We start from the raw sequence: 27,194 nt of genomic DNA on the forward strand, positions 1-27,194 counted from the left end.
CCATTTGGAAATTTCATCTTGGTGGATAACAGATATCCATGCTCTGGGACATTTTGGTTAATGGGTCTGTTTTATATCTCAGAGTCATTTTAGTTTGAAAAACTCAGAAGGCAGTGACAGGAATTCTGGACCCTGTCCCACTGTTGTGCCCTTGGTCCGTTTCTGGTCGCTGGGCCGCAGGGCCCTGATACGACTTGGCCGGGAGTGCCTGCTTCCACCTGCTGGCCAGGGGGGTGACTCTGCCACAGCCATTTAATGCACTGTCTGCTCAGCAGAGAAGCAGCGCCAGCATGTGGACAGCGTGGTGCGTGGCTGCGCTGTCTGTGGCGGCTGTCTGTGGCAGCCGCCAAGAGACGAACACAGTCCTCAGGGTTACCAAAGATGTGCTGAGCAACGGTGAGTCCAGGCCTGCAGGGGGTCGGGGATGGCAGGGGTGGGCAGGGCAGTGCAGCCAACCCTCAGGTTCCCATGGACTCCCTTCCTGGCAGATTCCACATCAGGAGGATGGGTAACTTCTCCTGTTTGGGCCTTAGGTTCCCCTTTTTCTTTTGGCTACCACTTCCTGAGCACCTACTAGATGAGAGACCCATGTTGGGGACTTCATGCTTGAGACAGTAGAAAGCGGTGATTAAGAGCATGGGGACTGGAATCAGCCTTCAAATACTGATTTAAACACCACGTGACCTGAAGTCCACAACCTGAGTTCTCTGAGCCTCAGTTTCCTCATCTGCAAAATGGGTGTGATTTTGGACCCTGTCTCCAAAGACTGATGATATGAGAATTAAATGAGATGGCCTTGTGAAAACTTAGCATAGCTCCTGGTATATAAAAGGCCCTCAAAAGTGGGAGCTATAATTATTCCTGCTTCCAATACTTGGGACCTCACTTTTGTCATCTGGCAAACACAGGCACTCCCTGTGCCCCAATTCCTGTCCAAGTACGTTTTCTAAGCTGTGAGGCATGGAGCACTTGGAAGGGAGGGTGAGGGAGAAAATGCACCCAGGTTTGGCTGAATGATGTTGAGCTCTAGTTAAAATGAGAGCCAGTGAAAACCCGCACTGAGAGAGCTCACTAGGATGCCAGGGCTGGACTGGTCTGGGAGACTCTTCTCATTCCACCTTGGCATGTCACCAACGGGAAAAGCGGGGCCCAAAGAGCTGAGCAGTGCCTCAAGGTGGGGCGGGGGTGGGCGGGCTGGAGGGGGAAGAAAGGGGGGGCCCTGACCAGCACCTTTCCTTCTCCGCAGCCATTTCTGACACCCTGCAGCGAAGTGATGCTCTCCACTCAGCCCTGAGAGAGGTGCCCGTGGGTAAAGCTGGTGGTGACGGTGGTGGGCCTCTCCTGGGGGGGCTGCTTGGTGGAGGTGGAGGTGGAGGTGGTGGGGGAGGTGGTCTTCTGGGGGGCCTGCTTGGTGGTGGGGGTGGAGGGGATGGTGGCGACCTCTTGGGTGGAGTTGGAGGAGGCTTATTGGGTGGTGGAGGCAGCAGTGGTGGGGGGCTCCTGGGTGGTGGAAGTGGCAGTAGTGGGGGGCTGCTGGGTGGCGGTGGTGGGCTGTTGGGTGGTGGTGGTAGCAGTGGTGGGGGGCTGCTGGGTGGCAGTGGGGGGCTGTTGGGTGGTGGTGGTAGCAGTGGTGGGGGGCTGCTGGGTGGCAGTGGTGGGGGACTGCTGGGTGGCAGTGGTGGTGGTCTCTTGGGCGGTGGTGGTGGTCTCTTGGGCGGTGGCCGACACCATTACGACGACTACAGACACGCTGAATTCCCCCGAGGTGTTGGTGGCGTCCCCTACAACGATTTCCATGTCCGAGAGCACCCCCCAAAATACACCAATGGCAACCAGCTTGGTGGTAATTACAAGTATGGTCACATCGAGACCAATGACAACACGGCTCAGCTGGGGGGCAAATACCGATACGGTGAGATCCTTGAGCCCGATGGGAGCATCAGGGACCTCCGAGGCAGCGACTACCGCAATGCTGAGACTACATATGGTGGCCACAGGGGCCATGGGCGGTATAGGTCCGCCCAAGGGACGCCAACCGTGGGCAGGCGTCACCGGCGAGAACTGCAGCCTGGAGAGATCCCACCTGGCGTAGCCACTGGGGCACTGGGCCAAGGTGGTTTGCTGGGCACTGGGGGCATGCTGGCAGCTGATGGCATCCTTGCGGGCCAAGGTGGCCTGCTGGGCGGAGGTGGTCTCCTCGGTGACGGAGGACTTCTTGGAGGAGGGGGCGTCCTGGGTGTGCTCGGCGAGGGCGGCATCCTCAGCACCGTGCAAGGCATCACAGGGTAAGGAGGGGCCAGGCTGCCCCTATGGAGTCCTCCTGATGAACTTGCAAACAGGAGTGATCTCCCCCAGAGGTCAGGAGTGGGGGGAGGGATAGTGTTCCAGGCTTGGCCTCAGGACTGGACCTCTTGAAAGTTCCAAGTTGTGTGGTTTGGGGTCTTGCCATTAAACAGTCCTGAATTTGAGTCTCAGCTTACCCTTTTATATTTGTGTGTGACAAGTATGGTCACATCGAGACCAATGACAACACGGCTCATTCCTTTCACCTCCCTGAGTTTTGATTACCTCGCCTGTAGAATAGTCATAATACTAGAATAGCTCAAGTGGAAAAAGTCCAAAGATTTAAAATTGCACATACATAATTTCAACTATGCCCACCTCCTCCTCATATTCCCTGTTTAATTCAACAAATATTTGGAGTTCTTACTATGTTCAGGGTACTGGGGACACAACCCCATCGTTAACCAAGAAAAAACACATCTCTTGTCCTCTCAGAACCTGCAGGCTTGTGAAGTATATGAGCATTAATAAGGAAACCTGAAAATAATCATATAATTATAACAATAGTAAGAATTTCATGGAGAAATGAGGCTGTGTATAATGGAGAGGTCAGGAAAGGCTTCCTGGAGGAAGAGGACCTTGAACTGAGATCTGAGAATATGAAGGAAGGAATCAGGCAAGAAAAGAGATAAGCAGAGAGAATGGCATCTTTACAAGAAAAAATATTCAAAGGAAATACATGGAAGTGTGAACAGTGGGTCTCTATGCAGAGCAAGTACGGGAAGTGGCATTTTTTGCCTTTAACTTCTCAGTGTTTCCCCAGTTCTACCCACAAACCTCAGGTCTCTTTAGAGGCAGGAGGAATGAACGGGGCACAGAGAAGAGGGGTGTGAGAAAGGGCACTGCCAGGGGGTGGAGCAGCAGGCAGGGGGGGCGACCGCCCTCTCACCGTGATCCGTCCTGTGCAGGCTGCGCATCATGGAGCTGACCCTCCCTCGGGTGTCTGTGCGACTCCTGCCTGGCGTGGGTGTCTACCTGAGCCTGTACACCCGTGTGGCTATCAATGGGAAGAGGTGTGTGCCCTCAGCACTGGAGGGGTCCCCACCACCCTGCGTCCTGGCTGGGCAATCTTGGGCAGGTCACTTTCCCTCTCTAGGAAGACATCATGTGTCACCAGCACATGCTGGCTTATACCTCTGGGTTCAGGTCACTTGCAGTTCTTGTCAGCAGTGAAGGCCACCTTTGAAGTTCAGATCTGGGAGGCTGGAGTCAGGGGATGGGCTGGGTTTGAATCCAGACTCTCTTTTAAGCTGTGTGGCCTTGGGCCGGTCCTCTAACATCGCTGAGCCTTAGCATCTTCACTTGCGGTGGACATAATGACACCTCCTTTTCCAAGTCGCTGTGGCCCCAAAGGAGGGAAGGCAAGCAAATACCTCCCTGAATAGTGCCACCACATCAAAGGTGCTTTTCAGAGGACCTCAGAAGGTGGATTTTGTACTGATTTCTCCCCATGGGATGAGGTCATGTCTATAAAGCTAGGTCATTGGGAGGTCACCTTGGAAACCAGAATTTATACATAGAGTTCATTTATTGACTTCTGTTCCCAGCCTTCGAAGCTCTCATACACCGAGGGGTGGATAGCTTTGTTCACAGGAGACTTGAAGGATCAGGGAAGCCCTCTGGTTTGGGACCCCCCAGAGATGAGCAATGGGCATAATAGAAGCAAAATACCAAGGGACAGGGACAGCAAGGTCAAGAGCCTGCGGGGTGAGGTGCTGGCAGGCCTGGGTGAGGCTGAGCTGCCTGACGGCTGGAGGTTCTCAGTGCCTCCCTGGCTCCTGGTCTCCTCCAGTCTCATTGGCTTTCTGGACATCGCCGTGGAGGTGAACATCACAGCCAAGGTGCGGCTGACCATGGACCGCACAGGCTACCCTAGGCTGGTCATCGAGCGCTGTGACACCCTCCTGGGGGGCATCAAGGTCAAGCTGCTGAGAGGGTGAGTACCAGCAGGCAGGGAACTGCCTTGGGGGATGGCGGAGTGGTCTGTCTTTGGCAAACTATGGCTAAGAGCAGAGATTTGAGGAAGTAGCCTGTGGGTCAGACCTCAGCTCCACTATTGCTTCTGTGGGCCTTTGAGCAGCTCTGCTGCCCATCTGAATGGATAAGCATTGTGTGTGCATTCTCACGGACCTTATCATCCAAGGAGAACTGGAACTAAGACAAGGCCCTTTAAGATGTGAACTCACTTGTAAAGGAGAAGAAAATGCTCAGGGGAGGTAAGTAAGTGTGGGGGAAATGTTCTAATTAGGACTTTATTTCAGGAAATTATTTGCTCTGTCAAACTGGCACAGCATGTTGGATAGTCAGCTACAGCGGGGAGGTGGGGGCAGCTCTCAGTGGGGTGAGGGGACCAGACTGTCAGGGGTACTTTGTGTTGAGATTGCCACCTTTGTGTCTTGCCTATGCATCAATAATGAATTCCCCTGCTTAACTAAGAAGTTAGTTTAAAGCTGGGTGTTGTACTTAGAGCCTGCTCTGGGTCACTTCTCTGGACCTCAGTTTCCATGTCTGTAGAATAGATCATTTCTCCCAATCTTTTCAGCATTGAGCAACCCATTTCTCTTGTGGACCACATGAGCACATTCTGTCGGCCACTGTTTGCCCTTCCCTCCAGTCTACAAACATTCACCACCTGCTACTAAGTACCACATGCTGTGCGTGATGCTTGCATGCTGTGCGAGATGCTTGAATGAAGTAATGCACTCCTTTCCCCTCTGGGAAGATGACACATAGCTGCAGCACACAGCCCATTAGGGGGGCAGACGAGCAGGAGGGAATTTCTTGGGCAGTTCAAAATAAGGAACATCCCAGCCTGGGCTGGGCCCATTGTGGAACTCAAGAAGCATTTGTTTTCTGAATGGATAGCTGGATGGATGAGTGAATGAATGAATGAAAAGCTAAGCAAGATGCCTGGGTAGCTTGTCTGGTCAGGTTGAATGGGTGAATGGACACTGTGCTTCCAGCTTTCAGAAGAATTTTCCAGTACTCAAGCGTTCTCACTGTCAGAGCCTGGGCTAGGAACCCCGAGTCCCTGGTGAGCCCCTTCTCATCCCTCTCCCCTCTCCTCAGGCTTCTCCCCAACCTTGTGGACAACTTAGTGAACCGAGTCCTGGCCAACGTCCTCCCTGACTTGGTAAGAACCTATCCTGGGACAGGAAGCAAGGAGCACGGACTTTCCCCAGACCAGGAAGTGGGGTTGGGGGACACAGTGCTGCCTCCATCTGTGTGGATATGCAGGTGACCCAGAGGGGTGGAGGAGCCAGGGGGCTGGGGCATGTACCTGGGGTCTGGGAAGGACCCTGAGAACATGGAGGGCCAGATTAGGGAAGGGATAAAGGGGTGAAGCTTGAGAATCACACAGTTCCAGGTTCGACTCCCAGCTCGAGCATTTCCAAGCTGGCGGACAAGGCACATCACCTCTCTGAGTCTTGGGTTTCAATCTGTAGGACGGGGTTATGAGAAGCCTTCCCCACGGGGCTGGGGGGAGGACAGCGCCACGCACAGAGCCAGCAGGCATAAACAGTCACTGTCATTGTCCTTCATGCAGCCGCTTCCCCATCCCCTCACCCTCACCAGCACTTCATGCCATCTCTCCCCTACAGCTCTGCCCCATCGTGGACGTGGTGCTGGGGCTTGTCAATGACCAGCTGGGTCTCGTGGACTGTAAGTCCTTCCTGCTTTGCTTTATTAGGCCAACATCCACCCACGCCTGATCTGGGTGCAGCACACAGAAGGCGCTGGGGATACGGCAGGGCCTGGGGGGAGAGCCGAGTGCTGTGAGACTGATGCCATGAGAGAGAGGCTACCTGGCCTTTCCTCCTGTCCCCAAACATCCCCCCAAATCCCAAAGGAAGGAATCTCGACAGGGGCCTAAGGCCCTGGAGTGGGAGTTGGGAGGCTGGGTTAGAGCCCTAGGTCCACAGAGGCAGCCATGTGGACTTGGTGAGACTCTTCCCGGTTTCTTCATCTCTGAAATGGGGGGTTGGCTTCAGCCCACAGAGTGATGGGAGAATGAATGGTAGGGGTCACCATGAAGACTGTCCAGGTCCCCATAACCAGGCTCAACATCTCCTCCCGATCCCGGATTTCTGAGTGAACATTCCAGAAGGCAGGCCTGCCCCATGCAGTTGAGCAGTCCATGCACTGCATGATTCCAGGGAATAGTGGCTCCTGAGTTACATAGTATGCAGCCTCTACAGCCATACAGGGCTGCCCCCACTGCTGGTGCTCCCATTTCTGTGGGACAGTTGGAAGATGGTGTTCCCAGACAGGCAAAGTTCTCTCCTTTTGTGGCCAGAAACAGGAGGGAAGAGCCAGAAGATGGGGCTATTCATCCCAAGCTGTCAGGGAAATGCCAGACTCAACTGAACACCACGTTGTGGAAGCTTAAAACTTCTTTCCTGGTGCACAGCACCATATAGGTTGCAATGTTTATCAATATCCAAATCTCATTGTCCCCCTCCCCCCAATATAGTCCCAGGAGTTACACTGAGCCTATTTTAGAGAGGAGGAAATTGAAGTTCAGAGAGGTGCCGTGTCTTGTTAAGGTCCCATAGCAAGGAAGACACAGAGCTGGGATTTGAACCAAGAACTCTTGCTCTTTCCATGGTGTCTGGAGCTAGAGCCTTGCTACCCTCCTCTTGGGGCAGAAGCGGGGGTTGGGGGGGGGAGAAGGACTGCCCTGTGACTGCCACCTTTGCCTACAGCTCTGGTTCCCCTGGGGATATTGGGAAGCGTCCAATATACCTTCTCCAGCCTCCCACTTGTGACCGGCGAATTCTTGGAGCTGGACCTCAACGTGAGTGCCTGGGCTTCGAGGCAAGGGAGGTAGCCCTCCCTGCACAGGCAGGGGTGTGCACAAGAATCCCCCAAGGCTTCTGCTGAATTCCTGGGAAGCAACATTTGAAAAGGACCCCCTTTTGTTTAGATGAGGACCTTTTATGAGCATGTTAGGAAATACAGTCACAACCAACACTTACCAAGGGCTTACTGTGTGCCAGGCACATTCTAAGTGCTTTATGTAGATTAACTCGGTGTAGCCTCACACCAGCCTATGACGTGGCACTCTAACTGAGGAAACTGAGGCAAAGAGAAATTAAGCCACTTGCCCATGGTCACACAGCTAATAAATGTGAACCTGGGATCTGAACCCACACAATTTACCTCCCAGCTACTAGGGCTGCAGCTATGGGCTTGGGTTTCCTGGAGGAATGAATCTGGCCACTAATGTGCTGATAAGCATTAACAACCGGCTCTCCATGATTAAAACAGAAGTCCTGATTTGTAGCATTTGCTGATTTCAACGGTATAAATACTCCCACCATGGCCAACAGAGCTGCAGGTGGGCATCCACGCTCTCACGTACATAGTACACCTGTGTGCACATATCTATGCACACCTAGTGGATTTCGTAAACACTAGCCATTCAAGAGATATTTGTTGGTTACTTGCTGTGTGCCAGGCTCTGAGCTGGGGCTGAGGGTGCCATGGTGTGCCAGGTTAGAGCTCTGCCCTTGTTGAGCTTATAATCTATTATAGGGGCTGGGCCATCCAAGAGTCACTCAAATATATAATTAGAGATCAATCAGTGCTGTGAAAGAAGGTCCCAAGCTATCAGAGCCTAAAGCAGGGGGCTTTGATGTACTCAGGGAGATCACAGAGGGCTTCCTAGAGAAGGCGGCAAGAGCTGAGACCTGCCAGATGAGTGGGAAGCAACGAGAGAAGAGTGTGGGGGTGGGAACAGCATGTGGGAAGGCGCCATGGTGGGGCTGGGGCTGATGGCAGAGACTGACAAGGGGGCAGTAGGGACAGTGTGGCTCAAGATGAGGTGGAGAGGTCCCCTGGGGCAGCCACACAGTGCCTCGTAGGCCATGAGAGAAGTCTGGTCTTCAGAGATTATAGATACGCCATGTGTGTTGTGCAGGGGCATGAACAGGCTGGCGTGGCAGGGCTGAGGGGGAAAGTATCTGTCGTACATGTATTTAAAGGAAAAGCTGATAGACCATGGCTGTATTTGTAAGTGGTCATAAAGTAGGAACTCCAAGAGGTTCCATTCCATCACAAAATGAAGAACAGCTGGGGACCATAAATGACATCATTCAGACCCCGAGGGTTTAATCAAGGAAGGCTGCCTGGGGGCGGGTTCGGAGCCTCCCCACAGTCTTCAGCATCCCTCTTGCACTCTTTTCCCTGCACCCCTCCCCCCTCGTGAGCCCTTTCCTCTCTGCTTCCCCAGAGTCTGGTTGGGGAGGCTGGAGGGGATCTCATCGACTATCCACTGGGCCGGCCAGCCTCATCTCCTAAGAAAAAGATGCCAGTATTGCCCCCCATGGGCGACAACACCAACTCTCAACTGGCCATTTCTGCCAACTTCCTGGGCTCGGTGCTGACGCTTCTTCAGAAGCAGGGTGCACTGGATGTTGACATCACCAACGGCATGGTGAGTCGTGGCCCATCTGGAGGCAGGGCAGGCTGGGCAGCAAACAGCTCCCCACTGAGCCTTTCTAGCCCCCAGGGCCTTGGGAAAAATGCTTTAAAGCAAGAACTGTAGACTCCATCCTTTGACTCTTTGCCAGTTTGTGGATTGGTATCGATTATGTCAGTGTTTACCAAAGGGTGGTGCCTAGGAGGATTTTAGGTGATTCAGAGACACTGCATTAAATAACATGAAATCATATGGTGAGACAATTATTTACTATTCCATTCTATTTGATTTTTTGGAAATTCTCTTTTAAAAGCATAGTATATATTGCTGTATATGTATCACAATATAAATGTTTAGAATCCTTTTACTTGGTAAACATTGATACTAAGTAACTAAAAGGTCCATAAGAATAAGATATGCTCCAGAATCATCTTCTTTCAAGAAATTTCAGGCCTTCAGAAAAGTTGCAAAATAGCACAATCAATGCCCAAATATCCATCACCTAGATTCGCTACTAAGTACCTTGCCATGTTTACTTCATATCTGTCACCCATCTGCCACCCACAGGCCTGCCCACCCACCCATTCATCCATCCACCTATCCATCCACCTATCTTTTATTTCCTGACAACCAGTAGCATTTTTTTCTTTATATGAAGTATAATTTACAATATTATATTGGTTTCAAGTATGCAATTATCGACGTTATTAAATGCTCCCCCCAGTAAGTGTTATTACTATCTGTCAATATACAAGTATTGCAATATTATGACTATATTCACTATGCTGTACTTTCATCCTGTGGCTAATTTATACCATAGTTGGGATTTTGTGTCTCTTTATTCCCTTCACCTACTTCACCTTCCTCACTCCTCTCTCCTATGGCAACCACCAGTCTCTCCTCTGTGTCTTTGAGTCTATTTCTGTTTTGTTAATTTGTTTTGCTTTTTTTCCATCCATCTGTCTAATCTACCTGTCGTCTATCTATATCTATCATCTATCTATCTATCTATCATCTATCATCTATCATTTATCTATATTTATCTATCATCTATCTATCTATCATCTATCTAATCTATCATCTACCTGTATCTATCTATCTATCTATCTAATCTATCTATCATCTATCTATATCTATCATCTGTCTATCTATCTATCTAATCTATCATCTATCATCTATCTATATCTATCTATCTATCATCTATCTATATCATCTATCTATCTATCATCTATCTATATTTATCTATCATCTATCTATCTAATCTATCTATATCTATCATCTGTCTACCTATCATCTTTCATCTATCTATATCTATCTATCATCTATCTATATCTATCTATCTATCTATCTATCTAATCTATCTATCATCTATCTATCATCTATCTATCTATCTATCTATCTATCTATCTATCTATCTATCATCTATCTACCTATCATCATCTATCTTGTTGAACAATTCAAGTTTTTGGAAACACCATGACATTCCACTCCAATTTTCAGTGTATTTCCTAAGAATACAATGTTCTCTAAAAGACCACCCTAAGAATTATGCCAGTTGTGACTCCATCAAGGAGGAAGTTTCCATCTGGTGCCAGTATTTAGTTAACCCTCTCTTGCACCTTTAAGTGTCCTCTTTTAAACTCAGAAAGTATAGAATTCACACCCATAGCCCTCTGCAAGCAACGATACCCATACAGAACATAATAGCATTGTTTGGTTTTTATTGCATTTACCTTGGCAGTTACCATCTGTTTCTGTCAATATTTTAGTATTTGAGGTTTTTAAAAGTAAATTGATTTAAGGAAAACATTAAATAATAGTACAGGTGATTCAAGGTTATGACAGAATTGTGCATTTAGTGGACACTGGGTTAAGCACATGGATTCACTGATGTTCACCTTGTTTAATAAAGAACTGCATTTTTAGAGGAGAGAGTCAGGTCTTGCCCCTGCCCTGTGAAGTCATGCCTATGGCGAGCTTAAGCGGCTGGCCCTGGCCACTGCCACAAATGGCTACCACGATGTGCATGGTGGCTGCTGTTGGACAGGCAGAACTCCCAAGGGGTCCTCAAGCGGGAGAAGATGGCCCCACTGATTGTCTGGGAGCATGTCGGAGTTTAATCATTGTGTTGGCAACTCCTGTCTGTCTACAAAGCCTCAGGTACTCACATGACCCTTCTTGTCCTGCAGTATGAAGAGCTTCCTCCACTTACCACATCCACACTGGGAGCCCTGATTCCCAAGGTATGTAAGGCAGGTGCATTCCCTTGTCTTCAGCTTCACCTCCCTTCTAGGTGCCCGGGAGCTGGGTGGGAAGGGAAGACTCTCAGCACGAGCGGGGGAATCTCTGACCCCCACCTTGGGAGTGCAGTGACAAAGGCTTGGAGACCAGACCACATGGAGGGAGGAAGATCCTGAGCTCTAGCAGTGGACTGGCCTGCACAGGTCAAATACTGGCCTGGCCACTACCTCGCGGTGTGTCTTTAGCCAAGAGCCTTAACATCTCTGAGCCTTAACTTCCTCATCAAAAAAAGGATAATAGCTCCTATTCCACAGGTTCACCTAGGAGGGTAAAAGAGATGAAGGTGATAATGCAAGTAAAGACGCTGACACAGGGCACATGTGGGTGCATGCTGGCTTAGAGGGCTTGAAGAGCCAGGTCTTTGGAGCAGACAGGTGTGAATTTGTGTTCCAACTCAGCATGGCCCAACCATCCTAGTTTAGGCAAATGACTTCTCTCTGAGACTGTTTTCTCACCTGGAAAATGAGGGTTACAATGTCCTAGTCACAGAGTGGCTGCGGATGTGGGATTTGAACCTAGATGTGCAATAGGCATTTGATAAATGTTTTTGTTCCTGTTGATAATAACAAATTCTTAAAAAAAAAAAAGCAAAGGCACTCTTGTCAGATTAGTGGCCATATACAGTTGGAACAAAGACTTTGCTGATCCTAGTTCTCATTTCAGCACTGATCCCGGGTTGTTACTCTGCAAGTGGCAGCAAAAAGTTTCTTACATAGTGAGCATTGTAGGTGTGAAGGATTGCTGTAATCTACGGCCAGTTTAGACGTTTTCCATCTCTTTTCCACCTGTCCTGTCTAGTTCTAGGTGGAATTCAAAGGAGGCAGAAAAGGAGGCCAGACTCAACAAATGGTCGCTATCGCCCTCATGTGGCTGAAAGCTGAATGGCAGGGCACTATTTTCTAAAGTAAACAGTGGCAGCTTCAGGATGCTGCAGGTGGACCCCTCACTCAACTGGACTCTTTTATTTATTGGGCCAGTTCTTATGTGCACTAACTTTTACAGAATTTGTTCTTCAATTGGTTCTAATCATCCCCACACCCATGGGTCCAGAAGGGAGGAGTGACCCATTTTATAGATGGGGAAGCAGGCTCAGAGGTCATACAGTGTGGCAGCAGGAGGGCTGGGCTGCAGCAGGGACTCAGGCCTTGAGATGGGCTTGGTGTCCACCCACAGGTGTTCCAGCAGTACCCCGAGCCCTTCCCCCTCACCATCAGGATCCAGGTGCCCAACCCACCTACAGTGACACTGCAGAAGGATGAGGCACTGGTGAAGGTGTTCGCCACCTCCGAGGTCATGGTGTCCCAGCCCAACGACGTGGAGACCACCATCTGCCTTATCGACGTGGTGAGTATCTGGAGGCGTGGGCAGCCACGTGCTCTCCTGGAGTCCACAGACCCTTTCAAGTCCCCGCAGTCCCCAGTATGGGGACTACAGGCAGCTCTGGGGCCAGATGATCTGATTCAAATCCAGTCTTTAGCACTGCTACCTGTGTGACCCTGAGTAAGTTTCTCCCCCTCTCTGGGCTTGATTCTCTCCTCTACCTCATGGGGATGGTCACAGGGCATTAATAAGATGCTCAGAACAGTGCCTGGATGAACAACAGCACAAAAAGTGTTGGCTATTATTCTCACCGGTTGTGTGCCACAGTGCATGGCAAAGTAGCCCTTGGCCATGCTTTTGGCAACATTTATTGAGCACATGTGTGTTCAACAGAAAATGCATGTGCTATGCTTTCTACCAGATGGGGGGAGAAGGGAAGAAGACAACACCGTACTTATCCCTGGCACCTGCAGGGGGCAGATACAAATACAATAGTTTCCACAATTATTTCATAGAGAGCAATTGTGTTAAAGTCATGTTAGTCCCTTTCTCAAAAGGCTTTCTTTTAATCCTAAAACAAAAGCCATTCCCCTAACAATGGACCACAAAGTCCTTCCAGATCGTCCCTTTGTCCCCTTTCAGCTCTTCATCCTCCAACATCCCACCCCAGGGCCCTTACACGTGCTATTCCCTGTGCCTGGACTGCTCTTCCCCCAGATAGCTGCATGGCTCACTCTCTCATGTCCTTTAGGTCTCTGCTCAGATATCACCTCCTCAGGGAGGTCTCCCCAGACTTCCTGTCTAAAATATCCTCTCCCATCTCTCTCTCTCTGCCTTCCTTGCTTAACTTTGTAGCCTTAACCTGACATTATAAAATGCATTTATTTGTTAGTTTATTGCTGGGTAGGAATTGTCTTATTCACTGCTGGATCGCCAGAGCCTAGCACCGGGTCTGGCACATAGTAGGTGCTCACTAAATATTTGCCAAAGGAGTGTGTTAAGTTGTGTTGAGTCCCATTTCCGCCTCCATGGTTAATGCTTGGGACTCAGACCCTTGGGTTCTGTCCCATCTGCCATGTCTTCCCAGGCTCTCCTCCCAGGGCTGGAGGCCAAATGAACCACCTCAGTCTGGAAGTGGGTGTTCTCGGCCGGAGCATGCCACGCCATGGTGTGTGTGGGGGGTCCTTTCTGGGCTTCATCAGAGGAGGGAATAAAAGGGCTGGTTCTCACCCAGGGAGTGGAGGTGGCTGCCCCCAAACCAGTTCCTTGTTGGTCAGTCCCTGCTGTATGGACATTTTTCCATCAAGAGCTCACATGTTTGTATGATCCTGCTCAGAACCCTGCCATGACTCCCCAGTGCCCCCAGGATGTGGTCCTGACTCCTCTCCAGCCCAGTAACCCTGCCTGGTCTGGCCCCATGCCACTCCACCCTCCTGAGATCCTCCCACCTCCTTCTCTCTGTCTTTCTCTCAGTCCCTCTACCAGCCCTTTCTTGCCCCAGGGCTTTTGCTCATGTCCTTTCCATTGCCTGGACCACTCACTCACACCCTCTGTTTCATCTAGCCAAATCCTACATATTCTTCAGGCCTCAGTCCAAAAGCCAGTTCCTCATGAATGAATGGTATGATTCCCATGCCTGTGTGGTCCCTGCCATATACATTCTGAGCCCCCAGACCTTCTCCATCATCCCAGTTATTGTTAATGTTGTCATAACTGATAACATCACCTAAATGTGATCTTTTTTTCATAAGATCAATTTATTTTATTTTATTTTTGGGGGGTGACAGGGAAGCAAAGAGGGACTTTCCTGTGACAAGGCTTCTACTGGAGGTAGGGTTGAGTCTGGAGCTTTTATACCCTCTCCTGGGGGCGGGGGATGAGGCAGTGATGATGCCCAATCCCCTCTGCAGACTCATCTGCAGCCAGTTACAGAGGCTGCAGGCTACCCTCACCCTCTCTGAGGCAGCTCAGAGGAACCTGGTAAAACACAGCCACTGGCCAACCAATTATTGGCTTCCTATGACAATCGTCTTCCTGAGCTCTTGCTGTGACTTACTTGTGAGCAACAGTTGATACAGGCATTTGGTATTCCCAATTCCTTCCCTCAAGAGGGGGTCTTGACTTACAGAAGGAGGTTTAACTGAGACCTCAGATAATAGCTCAGTGTTCATGAAGGACCTCACCTGCGCCTGGCTTGCAGTGAGCCCTGAGCAAGCAACGGCCGATACATTCTGGCAGTGACATTTCATTCTCTTCCCCTTTCCTCCAGGACACGGAACTCTTGGCCATGTTTTCTGTGGACGGAGACAAGCTCATGATTGATGCCAAGCTGGACAAGTAAGGGGGATTTGGGACTTGGGCTCCTCAGAAAGGCCTCTTTGGGACTGTAGGTCTGGTGCCAGCTCATAAAGGGACCCCAGAGAGGGCTCGGAGGGCTCCTGGCATGGCTGTCAGCACTGGGTGATCCAAGAGCCTGCAAAGGTGAGAATGGGCCATGACCAGCCAAGACCACCAGCACGAGCCCGGCAGGAGGGTGAAACTGTGAGCTTAATAGGAAGAACCTACTACCAACACCACCACCAGTAATAATAACGATGTGTTGATATTCGTATGCACTGGGTCCTTACATGTCTTGTTTGGCCTTACAATGGTCCTGCGGAGTCCGAGCTATTATTCTCCCATTGAAGAGGAGAAATCTAGGGCTTAGAGAGGTGGATTCACTTACTCAGGGCTGCACAGTGGGTACAGAGAGGGGCTGCAAGCCCCCCAGGTCCGTCTGACCTGGAGCAGTGTCGAACGGTTACTAGCAAGGCTTTGGAGCCAAGCAGGATGGACTCGGAGCCACATGTGACCACTGACTGGCTGGATGACGTAGGCCAAGTGACTTTGCTTCTCTGAAACTCAGTTTTCTCATCTGAAAATGGGGCTAATAGTCCCTACCTCAGAGGACTGATAATAACAACTTATTTATTGGGTACTTTGTACGGGCCAGGAATGGAGCTCAGCCCTAAATGAAAGCCTGTATTAGTTTCATTCTTACATCAGCCTATGGCAGTAGGTACGATTATTATTCCCACTTGAAGATCAATGAGATTGTATGTAAAATTTTCAGCATGTATGCAGTTCATTGTAAGTTACTCTTCTTACAACTAGTATTTATCAAGTCCAACAATGGGAGTTACTCACCATGTGATACTCATCAGGGTCATCCAGCAGTTTCTAAGGAGGTGTTGCTCAACCTGAGGCCTGGGTGAGGAGACAGGGCAGGCTGCCTGAAGGGGGAGGGTTTCTGGCAGCGGGAGCAGGGCAGGCAAACTTCAGGGTGCAGGAGAGAGCTTGGGTGGCGGAGGGACACAGGGGCTGGGAGTGGAAGTCAGGCAGGAGCGGAACATATCCACAGCACAGCCTTCTCCCCTGAGAAGGCTCATTGGTTTCTCTCCTTCTGGAAGCCAGAAGCCTCGTGGACTCTGTCCTGGGGGCAAGGGTGGTCTGGCCTTGCTCAGGTGGGACTGTCAGCTTGCAGGTGAGACTCAGGTACAGCAAGACTGAGGCCGTCCCAGTGCAGAGACCTCCAACCCAGCCCTGGGCCTCCTTTCTCAGAATAGCGCAGCAGCCCAGAGTGCAGCTCCTGCCCCACAGGGCTGCTGAGAGGGTGAAGCGGGGCATTTACAACCTGTACCAGGCGGTTCTAAGGGATTTACTTGAATTACCTCATTTAGTCCATCCACTTGGCAGAGGAGGAAACTGTGGCATAGAGAGGTTAAGTACTTTGGCCAAGGACACATGGCTAGTAGGTGGTACAGCCATGATTTGAGCCTTACGTACAGTAGTCCCTCCTCATCTGTGGGGGATAAATTCCAAGACCCCTGGTGGATGCCTGAAACCATGGATAGTACCAAACCCTACATATACTGTGTCCTTTCCTACACACACACCCCTATGATAAAGCTAATTTATAAATTAGGCACAATTAGAGATTAACAACAATAATTAATAATAAAATAGAACAATTGTAAAAATATACTTTGATAAATTATGTGAATGTGGGCTCTCTCTCTCTCAAAGTATCTTGTACTGTTTGCACCCTTCTTATTCATGTGATGACTTTACGTGATGTTATGCATGAATGACGAGGTGAATGACGGGGGCATTGTGACGTAGCGGCAGGCTACCACTGACCTTCTCACCATTCATCAGGAGGATCATCTGCGGTTGACCGTAACTGAAACCAGGGAAGCGAGACCGCAGATAAGTGCGGACCACTGCATGTGGCATATAAAGCCTCGGCATCATGTCTAGTACATAGTTAGTGCTCAGTACGCGGGGACCAGCATTGTTCTTATTAACTGCCCCTGATTGGTGAGGATGTTGGTGGGGGGACTTCTGACCGTTTATTGAAATAGAAGCTCCTTATGATTCTCAGACAATCACTACCTCTAACAGGCTGTTTTCTTTATCTGCAGGACCCACCTCAACCTCAGAACCTCAAACGTGGGCAACTTTGATGTAAGTACCAAGCTCAGGCCCCAGGGTAAGAGCTTCTGGGAATGGCACCCCCATGAGGGTGGCTGGGGCCCCGGGAGTTCGTGCATTTCAGAGCATTAGCATCAATCTCTGTCAGGCCTTGCTTACAGATGGAGAAACTGAGTCTCACTCTGCAGTGAAGACCCACAGCTCCTACTCTGCCTACAGGGCTGCCCCTATGGAGGCAACTTGGCCAAATCCCCCCACTCGAGGGTGGGGAGTCTGTAGGGACAGCTGCATCCTACGGGACACCTTCCTCCCGGTTGGGGAAGGAAGTGGCTTTGCCACTGACTCCCGTGCGATCTTGAGCAAGACCAACCCACCCTAAGCCTCAGTTTCCTTATCTGTAAAACACACAGATTTGGATTTGTTTCTAACAGCCCTTTTACTGCCATTCTGGAATTCTGCTTTACTAATCTGAGAAGCTCATATTCCAGGGTTGGTTCCTAATTCATCTCTGTTCATCCTTGGGTTCCCACTCCAAGTAAGCCTTCAGAAATGCCCCCCTTTTCCTTTACAAAGTGACAACCAGCCAGATGCTTGATTTCCAGGACAAGCGTGGGTGGGAGTCCACATGAGCAGAGATAGTCAACACCCATTGTGTCGCCTGCCTCCGAGCTTTTCTCACCCAACAGCTACCCCCCTGGAGTTGGCCTCACCAGCCTCATTTTATAGATGGGGACTGGAGCCCAGAGCAGGGCTGTGGCCCGCCTCGCAGCTGGCTGGGACAGAGCTGGGACTAGAGCTGGAATCTCTGGACTCCAAGTAGAAAAACAAGCTAACACTTCATGTGAAATTAGGGAATATTTACAGAGCAACAGAGAGTGACACCTGGCACTAAAAGAAGCTTCTTTTAAAACAAGCTTTTCTCACTTAATCCTCAAGTTTATGATTTGGGTATGACTATTAGCCCATTTTCCAACTAAGGGAGTCAAGTCCAGAGAAGTTAAGTGACTTGCCCAGGCTCACAGAGCTAGTAAGAGGCAGCTCTGGGAGGGAAGTGTCATGCTCCTGTCACTGTAGAACTGCGTGGTATTACACCACGGCAGGTATTTCACATATAAGAGTTTATATTTGGTTTTTGCAACCACCCTCTGAGGTAAGGATTATTCACTCCCCTTTTCGGATGTGGAAACCAAGGCTTAGAGAAGTTAAGACAGATCTTACACAAAAACTCTAGGCCAGGCGTTTTACATCTCCCGCCTCTATACTTGCATCCTTGCTGCCTGTGTGCAAGCTGGGCAGACCGGCCCATTCTACAGAACACACGATGGGAGCCTTTCCAGAGGCCCGCGGAGGCTGAGCAGGGCCCAGGGGCCTCCCACAACACCATTGTGGCCTCAGAGTGAGCCACCACAGGCCCCGTGCTGGGTGCCCCATGGGAGGAACTGGGCCTCCCCTAGCCCTGCCCCTCCGTCCCACCGTGAGCCTTGGAGTAACTACTGCCTGCTGTGCCCTGGGCCTCAGTCTCCCTGCTGTATGGGGAGCAGGCAGACCAGCTGCGCCTTGGGGCTGTCCAGCTCCTCGGTTCTGGAGACACAGGAGCTCCCAGATTCCCCAGGGCAGCTCTGCCACTTCCTCTTGGGCTGCAGAGCAGGCCTCAAGGAGTTCCTGGCATCTGAGTGAACCACGGCCTGGGTTGATTCTCCTTCTTCCCCTGCAGGTTAGCCTCTTGGAGGTGCTGGTCGGGAAGATTTTCGACCTGGCGTTTATGCCGGCTATGAACGGTGAGACCAGCTGCCCCTGCCTCCCTGAGGGTGCAGGGCTCGGGGACCAAGGGGCCCCTGATTTGTTAGGCACGCGGATGTACTGCCATTCCACCTGAATGGCATTTCTGTAAACTGCATTCTAAGCTTATTTATTCAAGCCTCTGAATGCAAGTGTTATCCTGAGGGTCTGCTGACTTCCTTGTTGGCTGCTTTTTTTCTTTTTCTTCTTATTTGGCTCAATGTTTTGTTTTCCTGATTATCTATGTAAAATTATGATCATGTATGAAAATTATACATGTGCAAATTTTAGAAAGTCCAGAACAATTTAAAAAGAAAATCTTACTTATCGAAGGCAATTAACCTCAACATCTGGTTATATTTCTTTCGAAGCTAGTCATTCTCCATTTTTTAAATACTGTCCAAGATATTCCCTGATTTAAATGTTTACATGCTTATTTCAGTTGTGGTAAAATACACAACATAAAATTTACCTTCTTAACCATTTTTTGGCACACAATTCAGTCATATTGAGTATATTCACCTTCTTATGCTCCTGATTTATTCTTAATCATTATTTATTTTTACTTATACCAGGATTGTGTAAGTACATTATTACTATAAAAAGTTCAATCAGTACAGATAAAGCTAAAGTTGCTCTTACTGATCTGCCCAGCCTCCTAACCCAGAATCTGCCCCCTAAACAGCCATGCTGTCCTTGAGAGGGTTTTCTGGCCAAACTTCCTAAGAATAGGCTGAGCGTGGTTCCTCTGCTCTGTGGCACCTTGGGATGTTATCAGGAAGCTACTTGTTGAACCGTGGGACCACTGGAGGTCGGGACAGCTGCTCCATCGGTAACCCCATTGAAACAGAAACCTCAGTCCCCAAGTCCTCATGCTATCCGGCCCCAGACTCCCCCCACTTCTTCATCATGGACAGAGGATAAAGAGAGGCTGCCACAGCTCTCCACCAGGGTTCATTTGGAAAGCTCTAGATGTCAAACAGATCCTTATGCTGGGAACCATGGCCAGAGAAGGTTGAATCTCAGTCACAAGAAGGTGCTGGCGGCCAAGTCCGTGCACATTTCCTAGGGAGAGAGGATGATGTCAGGACCTAGGCTGGGCTGGGCTGACTGGCAGGCAAGAGGTGGTCTGTCACTAAGAGGTGGTGTGGACTTGGCAGCAAGCCCCTTGGTCTTGTTATAATGTAATTTGCCATTCTAACAGTGAGAGACTGGATTAGATCCATGATGCCCAAAGTGGGTTTCCTGGAAAATTAGTCCCAAAAGATACACTGAGAAAAACTTCCATGGCAGCAAGTTTGGGAAATACTGAATATAATATTCCTCTGGGGTATATTCACAATGTCCTTAGCTCTCCATAAGTGGTACTGGAGTCAGAAAGTGTGTTTAACTTCACTTAATCTAGTTTCCCCCACCTACCATTTTTTTCACTTCCTTGTTTCCTCTCTTCTTTCTTTCTAGAACATTACTCAGGTCTCCTCAGGCTCTGACAATCTAAAAACAAAAAAATAACATCCCCTGGTGGTCACTTGGGCATCCTTCCACACCTTCTTTCAGCGAGCATCTGTCCTCAACTCTGTGCCCGACCCAGGGCAGAGGAATGCTGGGGACACAGTCCTTGCCTGCAAGAAACTCACGGTCTAGTAGAGGTGATAGAGGCAGAAACAGAGAATTCGTATTTTGTGATTTCTGTAATGGAGGAATTCATCCCAAGTGGCAGGAGCCCAGAGTTGCTTGGCCCGAGGGAGAGGAAACCTCAGAGGGAAGGTGACATTCAGAGTCTTAGAGAAGGCTCAGAACTCAGTAGGCAGGCAACCGTGAGGGAGTGTGCACCCGGCAGGAAGAACTGTGAGGACAAAGGCCTGGAAGCATGAAAGACAATGGCTAGACTTGAAAATTCTGACTATGCCTGCTGACAACACCTGACTACTTTTTGTGTTTTTTTCCACAGCCATGCTGGGCTCTGGTGTCCCTCTCCCCAAAATCCTCAACATTGACTTCAGCAATGCAGACATTGATGTCTTGGAGGTAAGGGGAGATAGAACTCTGTTCCGCCTTCCCCCTCACGCCCAGAAATTGGGAGGAGGAAGAGAGGGGAAGGGAAGGGTTGGCAACAGAGGCTTTTTCCTTCAAAACATGGGGCTGAGCGAACAAGAAACAAAGCTGTTAAGAAGCCTTAAATAGCACTTCACACACCCATCATCTTATTTAGTCCTCATGACAAATGTCACTGCCCCATCTTTCAGAAGAGAATACTGAGGCAATACCGGGAATACTGGGAAATACTGCTCTGAAGCAGTAAGGGCCTTTCCCAAAGTGGAAGTGTGATGTAGTCCATTGGAAAAGTTTTGCTGAGCACCTACTGGGTGTCCAACAATGTGCAAGAAGCTAGGGCATACAGCAGCGGACAAAACATGTACAGTCCCAGCCCTTACAAAGCTCATAGCCAGTGGGGAGATGGGCCTTTAGATGAATATTCTTGAAGTAATTGCTAATTATAAAAATGGCAGGTGCCTTGAAATTCAAATTTCCACTAGAAAAACCACATGTGCTCATATCTGAAATTTGGGAAATAAAGGAAAGATTAAACAAACATGAGTTTATCCTCCTACATACATTTGTGACCCAGAAATTACCACTTAGAACATTTCACTGTTTTTCATTCCCATCTTCCTGAAGTTTTATTTTTAAAGATGGTTTCAATAAAGAAGTCAGCAGAGCACTGGAGTTAAAGGATGAGGGCATTGGAACCCAAAGGCCTGGGTTCAAATCCTGACCCCGCCAGCTTCCAGCTGGGTGACCCTGGACAAGTTACTTCACTTCACTGAGCCTTAGTTTTCTCTTTTGTGAAAAGGGGCTAATCATAGTACACACCTACAGGGCTGCTTTTAGGGTAAAATGCAATTCTGCATGTAAAGTGCTTTGTATAACTCCTGACACATAGAGGAAGCATTCTAGAAGTATCCATCATTATCAGTGTCTTCATTTTAATAAAGAATGTTGTAGTGAACATCTTGGCACAAAAGCTGTTTCTGGATTCAGGTTTCAGCATGTTCCTTAGAACATACTCCCAGAAGCAGAATGAATGGACCTTTGCCCCATACGGACAATACCCTTCCCCAAAGGTGGCACCATTTGCACTGCCACCAGCCGTGCGCCAAAAGCCCAGCTCTGGACACTCATGCAGGGTTAGCTCTTGACCCCGGAAGCGGCCCCCTACCACCATAGGGGAGCAGGAACCTTGGATGGGCAGCCTGGGCAGGGCTGGCTCTGGGACAGTCTCCAGGGGTGCCTGCCCTGGTTCCACCTCCTGAGCTTCTGCAGGACTTCAGCACTGCTCTGAGCCTCAGTTTCCTCATCTGAAAATGGGGAAAAACAATACCCATCTCGTGTAGTTTGTGGTGAGAAATTAAATGAGATACATCATTTTAGTGTTCACGGTTATAAAAAGGGGTTAGAAAATATGAATGTACTGGCACAAAGTTACCCTCCTCCTCATCATCATTTATATCATTTACCTGGCATATGTGGTGCCCCATGCACTGTTTTACATGCATCAGGGCCTTATCACGACCCTGGTGGATGCCTGCCCTCCCATCATAGGGGAAGGGCCTGAGTATCAAAGAGGGTAGGCCACTGGCCCAAGGTCACCCAACTCGTGAGAGGTAGGGTTTGCACCGACGCAATAGAGGCCATTCCAACACTGGTTCTCACCCGGGCTGTACTGCAAGCCCTCTCCCCAACCTGGGGGCCTTTCTGAAATTAGTGGGGACGATTTTTCCTTTCCCAAAATCACACTTCAGTATTTCATATCAAAATACATATTTTTTATTATAAATTACCTACCTTTTATTTCCTTTTTACCAGTAAGGGAATTATACTGATTTTTAAAATATATGTGTAAGTAGATTATATAATCTATGAATTTTATTTCAGAATAATAAAGGAGATAACAGAAATACCTGTAATAAAATGGAAAATGGACTATTGGGTCTCAGAGGTGTAGAGCCACCTTATTTACTTACTTACACTTACTCAAAGGTGTAAAGAAAGGTTTGGCCCTGGGCTTGGTCTTGTCAGCCCTCTGTAAGTGATAGCTATTCTCCTCCTCCTCTTTCTTATTGTATTAGTATTAGTATTTTGGGGATCTAGCCATTTATTTCAACTTTTTATTTTGAAATAATTTTAGACTTACAGAAAAGTTGTAGATATAGTACAGAGTTCTAGAATACTCTTTACTAGGTTTCCCCTAATGTTATATAAGTTCCTAATGTTAGCAACTTATTTATTCCTAATCTTATACAACCTGAGTACATTGATTGAAAATAGGAAATTAACACTGATACACAGCTATTAACTAATCTATAGATCCAGCACCAGTTTTTTCCCTGAAGTCCTTTTCCTGTTTCAGGATCCAGGATCCCATTTTGCATTTGATTACTCACTTCTCCTTAGTGTCCTCAAATCTGTGACAGCATGTAAACATTCCTTGTGTTTTATGACCTTGACATTTCTGATGAGTCTGGCCTTTGTGGGATGTCCCTCAGTTTGGATTTGACTCATGTTTTCTCATGATTAGATTGAGGTTATGCATTTTTGGCAAGCACACCACTGAAGCGATGCTGTGTTCTTCTCAGTGAACCATATCACGGGACATGATGGCACTATCTCATGCCTGGAGATGTGGGCTTTGATCATGTGCTTAAGGTGGTTCCCGCCAGGTTCCTCCACTGCTAAGTTACAATTTTTCCCATTGTGATAATAAATATCTTGTGGGGAGCAGTTTTGAGGCTATGCAGATATTCCACTTCTCGTCACACCTTCTCCCACTACCTTCGGCATTCATTCACGGTTCCTGACTACAACAACTATTACTGTGGGGCTTGCCTAATGGTGATTTCCTATTTCTATTATTCCTTTTACATTTATTAGTTGGAATTTTCTGGAAGAAAAGGCCATCTCTTTTCTTCCATTTATTTGTTTACTCAATCATTCATATCTGTGGGGGCCCATGGGTATTTATGTTGTTCTATGAGTTAAATCTATTACTTTTATTGTTTATTTTGTTGTAGACATTTTTAATTATGAAAATTGGATTTTGGAAGAGTGTGGAGAGGGGTCAGGACCGCTTCGCTTATGTGGGGGCAGGGAGGGCAGTGTCTTGCCCAGGGTCCACTGTACAGGGCAAACCCATGACAGGGCCCCTTCGGCCCCAGGTGCCCCTCTGTTCTGAGCTACTGCTCCCAAAAACGCGTCCTGCCCAGAACAGAAGCCGCTGACTGCCCTGGATGCAGCCAGAACCGCCCCTGCCCCCGCCCACCCACTAACTAGGTTCTCCGTTCTGCTCTCTAAGGACCTCCTGGTGCTGAGTGCCTGACTGAGACAGAGATGCGGCCACAGCCCCGGAGGAAGCCGGAAAGGAAAGGCTCCGACTGACGCGGTCCCCCGCCCCAGCTCCCTGCAACCCGCCACGACAGGTCCCTCCCCCTGCAACCCCTCCCACCGCACCCCCTCCCCCTGGCCCCCACGCTCTCGAGAAAAGATCCAACTGTTGCCACTGTTGGCAAGCAATTCCACCCCTGGGCAGCCCTGCGGTCAGCCCCCAGCAGGGGGAAGGAGGTCACCCGGTGCCTGCGGCCTCGCAGAATCCACCACAGACTCCACGCTGCGTATTTTACACTTTCAATAAAAGATTCCACTTTCCCGGCATTTGGGGCGGGTCTCCACGAAGGACCCTCCCTCCGCGTCCGGCTGTTCCTTCCCTCCGTGGCTACCCTGGAGGCACCTGGTGACTGTACAGCTACAACCAGAGGGAGGGTGGTTCCACTCACGACGGAGCACTGGCAGCCCCCTCTGAGAACCCAGCCGATGGGCAGGAAGGGGCCTCAGGTCAGTTCTCACTGCCTTCATTCTGCTCTCAACTTGGCTGAGCCCTCCTGCCTCGGCTTCCCCAGCCACTCCTCGGCACACAGGGAAAGCCAGGACTCAGAAGCCACAAGTTCAAAATCATCAAATTCACGCTGCCAGAGGGGCTGCCTCATAGACTAAGTCCCGTGTGCCGTGATGACAAGGGCCCCCACTCCTTTCTCAGGGAAGGGAGATTGGCTCCCTGCTCCCCTTCCCCTCCTCTTCTGTGTCCCCAGCACGTGATTTGCCCAAGTTCAGAAGGATGGGTGGCTTTATCCCAGGAACCGTAGGGGGAAAAGGATACCCATCTGCCCCATTCTTCTGAGAGCTCAGGTTTGTTGAGCGCTCATTACCTGCTGAGCTCTGCACTGAGGTTTTGGGACTTGATCTCATTTCTCATGAAAGCACCATAGGGTAGGTACTGGCCTGGCCCCTATTTTGAATTTATTGGGAAACCAAGGAATTGAAGAAATGCAGTGACTTGCCCAAGGTCACACAGCTGCAAAATGGCAGAGCTGGGGTTTGAACCTGGTGATTTAGCTTGAGCACAGACCCTAACTGCTCACCACACTGCCTCTGTTTCCAAGTTGCAGATGCATTGGTGACCACAAGTGATGTCTCCCACACTCTCCCATGTCCTCCTGGGTGGGTGAGACCAAAGAGCTGACTGAGGGGGAGCAAGACTCCTGTGGCCATAGAGATTTTACAGAAGTACAGAAATACTTCATACCTTCAGGTCCCAGCTGGGGAGACACCGATGCAGCAGCTTCCCAGAAAATGAGCATAGAGGCTCTCAAAAGGGTTCTTCAGGAGCATGCCTTTTGTTTCTATAAATAAAGCCTAATGGCTATAGGTTCAGTGAAACCTAGACCCCAGCCATGTATTGTCTGCTCAGAGCAACTGCTCCCCTAACCCCTACCCCAAGGGTCCTGGAAGCCCTGTCTAGCAGGTATTGGGGGAAATAGCCAGTCTCTTCAAGTTAAAAATAATCAGACAGCATTCTACAGAATGGTGCCAAAGCAGACAGCTTTGCACCTCACTAAATGCAACTCTGTCATCAGGAGGTCACGAAGGAGTACGAATTTTGGAGTCAGGAAGATGGGGCTCAAATTCCAACTCTGTCATTTGGCTGATTTGGTGAAGCCCTTAGCCTTCTGAACCTCAATGTTTCCATCTGTAGAATGGATAACAATCATCATCATCACCATAATTACACTCTCAGATGAGTGTGAGGCTATTTAAATGGGACCGTTTTTACTGAGGCTGGCATACAGCAAGCACTCAATATGTCCTTGCTGTGCTTGGTGCTAATTTCTAGAGTGTGAGCCTTTGGGATCCCTTGCCTCTGATCAGAGCTAAACCAAGGACAAGGAGGGGTACTTGGCATGTTGGCAAGTGAGTGCCCAAAGGACCTCTCCCAGAGCAAGGCAGAGGCTGCTCCCCCCAACAGCTGGAAGTCTGTGTTTAGAGACACACGGCCCAGTTAGTGCAGTTTTAGCAGCTGTTTGATCCCAGCTTCTATCCTTGAGGGGGCACAGGAATATTGAAGTCCCTTTTACACAACTGAGATATTTTTTTCCTCCCAGTGATTTTTTTTAAATACTTTTTTTTTCCAAGTCTTGCTTCTAATGTCATTTAAATATCAGGAAGCTAAACTATTGAGTTTATTTCTAATAGTTCATTGTAACCCAATACTGTATTGGGTTTATTCCTGGATGCATCCTTCATTCATTCACTGTGTGCCTATCAATTCTGACCTGGTGAAGCTTAGGTTCTAGTCCACAAAACAAACTGTAAATAGTAAGGCCTAAGAAAACAATAGTAAGTAAGTAAATAAACAAAAAAGCTGTTTTGAGATAGTCTTGAGGGCTATGAAGGGAATAAACAGACACATTTCAGGTAGGGAAGCAGGCCAGGGAGGCACCACGGGGAGTCAGGGAAGGCCTCTCTGAGGAGGAAACACATCACTAGAGATCCTGGTGGGGAGTGAGGTGGGTGGCTTCACACTCTAACACCCCCAGGATGCAGGGTCTTCTTCTCTCCTGGTCTCCTTGGTAACGCCCAAACCCTAGCTCCTGAGAGGTAGGAAGGAAGAGAGGACTCAGTAGGAGGTGGGACTTTCTGTCCAGCCTGCCCCCAGAAAGGCTAGAGGGGAGGAAGTCCTGCCTGGGTGGGCAGTGCCTGGGGAAGGAGACTGGAAATTAATTCCCAGGCCAGTGGGTCTTGGCTGTGCAGGCCCAGCTTCCACTGTGTTAGAACCACATCCTATAGATCCTCACGAATTCATCCATGTCTTTATATTTCGATCTCCATCTTGGCCCTACTCCCATCATCTCCACTCTGGACCATTGCTCCGGCCTCCTCACCGGCCTCCCCTCTTCCAGTCTTGCACCTGTTCTCCATTCTCCACTCAGCAGCCAGAGGGTTGCATTTCTAAACTGCACACCCAATCACCTTCCTTCCCAGCACCAAGCCCTCCCAGGCTTTTCCTGACAAAAAAGCCCTTTGCCAGAGCAAAACCCAGATCCCTCACCTCTGCCCACAAGGCCTGGCAGGCTCTGCCTCACCCCCTTCTTCAGCCCCCTCAATCCTCCGGTTCTCTGCTGCAGGAGGGGTTTGAAGCCCTCCATAGGTCCCTCACATCCCT

At 49.3% G+C, this 27,194-nt stretch overlaps 1 protein-coding gene across 1 annotated transcript; it reads left to right on the top strand.

The window, feature by feature from the left end:
- Positions 1 to 280: 280 nt before the first annotated feature.
- BPIFB4 (BPI fold containing family B member 4) lies at positions 281 to 24,134 on the top strand. Its single transcript, XM_036900956.2, has 16 exons — positions 281 to 396; positions 1,247 to 1,309; positions 1,766 to 2,285; positions 3,252 to 3,356; positions 4,136 to 4,279; positions 5,413 to 5,476; positions 5,946 to 6,006; positions 7,050 to 7,141; positions 8,579 to 8,782; positions 10,957 to 11,010; positions 12,242 to 12,412; positions 14,658 to 14,725; positions 16,852 to 16,894; positions 18,576 to 18,639; positions 20,592 to 20,668; positions 23,994 to 24,134. Exons 1-16 carry the CDS (start codon positions 291 to 293, stop codon positions 24,015 to 24,017), a joined length of 1,860 nt encoding a protein of 619 aa, XP_036756851.2. The 5' UTR covers positions 281 to 290; the 3' UTR covers positions 24,018 to 24,134.
- Positions 24,135 to 27,194: the final 3,060 nt, after the last annotated feature.

Source organism: Manis pentadactyla, chromosome 5, assembly GCF_030020395.1.
Source record: "Manis pentadactyla isolate mManPen7 chromosome 5, mManPen7.hap1, whole genome shotgun sequence".
Lineage (NCBI taxonomy): Eukaryota > Metazoa > Chordata > Mammalia > Pholidota > Manidae > Manis > Manis pentadactyla.

Bases quoted from the DNA above. Each gene is read 5' to 3' on its own strand.
- BPIFB4 (XM_036900956.2), top strand. From the start codon at position 291: ATGTGGACAGCGTGGTGCGTGGCTGCGCTGTCTGTGGCGGCTGTCTGT. The intron at 12,413-14,657 runs GTGAGTATCTGG...CCTTTCCTCCAG, and splicing joins CCATCTGCCTTATCGACGTG to GACACGGAACTCTTGGCCAT. The intron at 16,895-18,575 runs GTAAGTACCAAG...CTTCCCCTGCAG, and splicing joins CAAACGTGGGCAACTTTGAT to GTTAGCCTCTTGGAGGTGCT.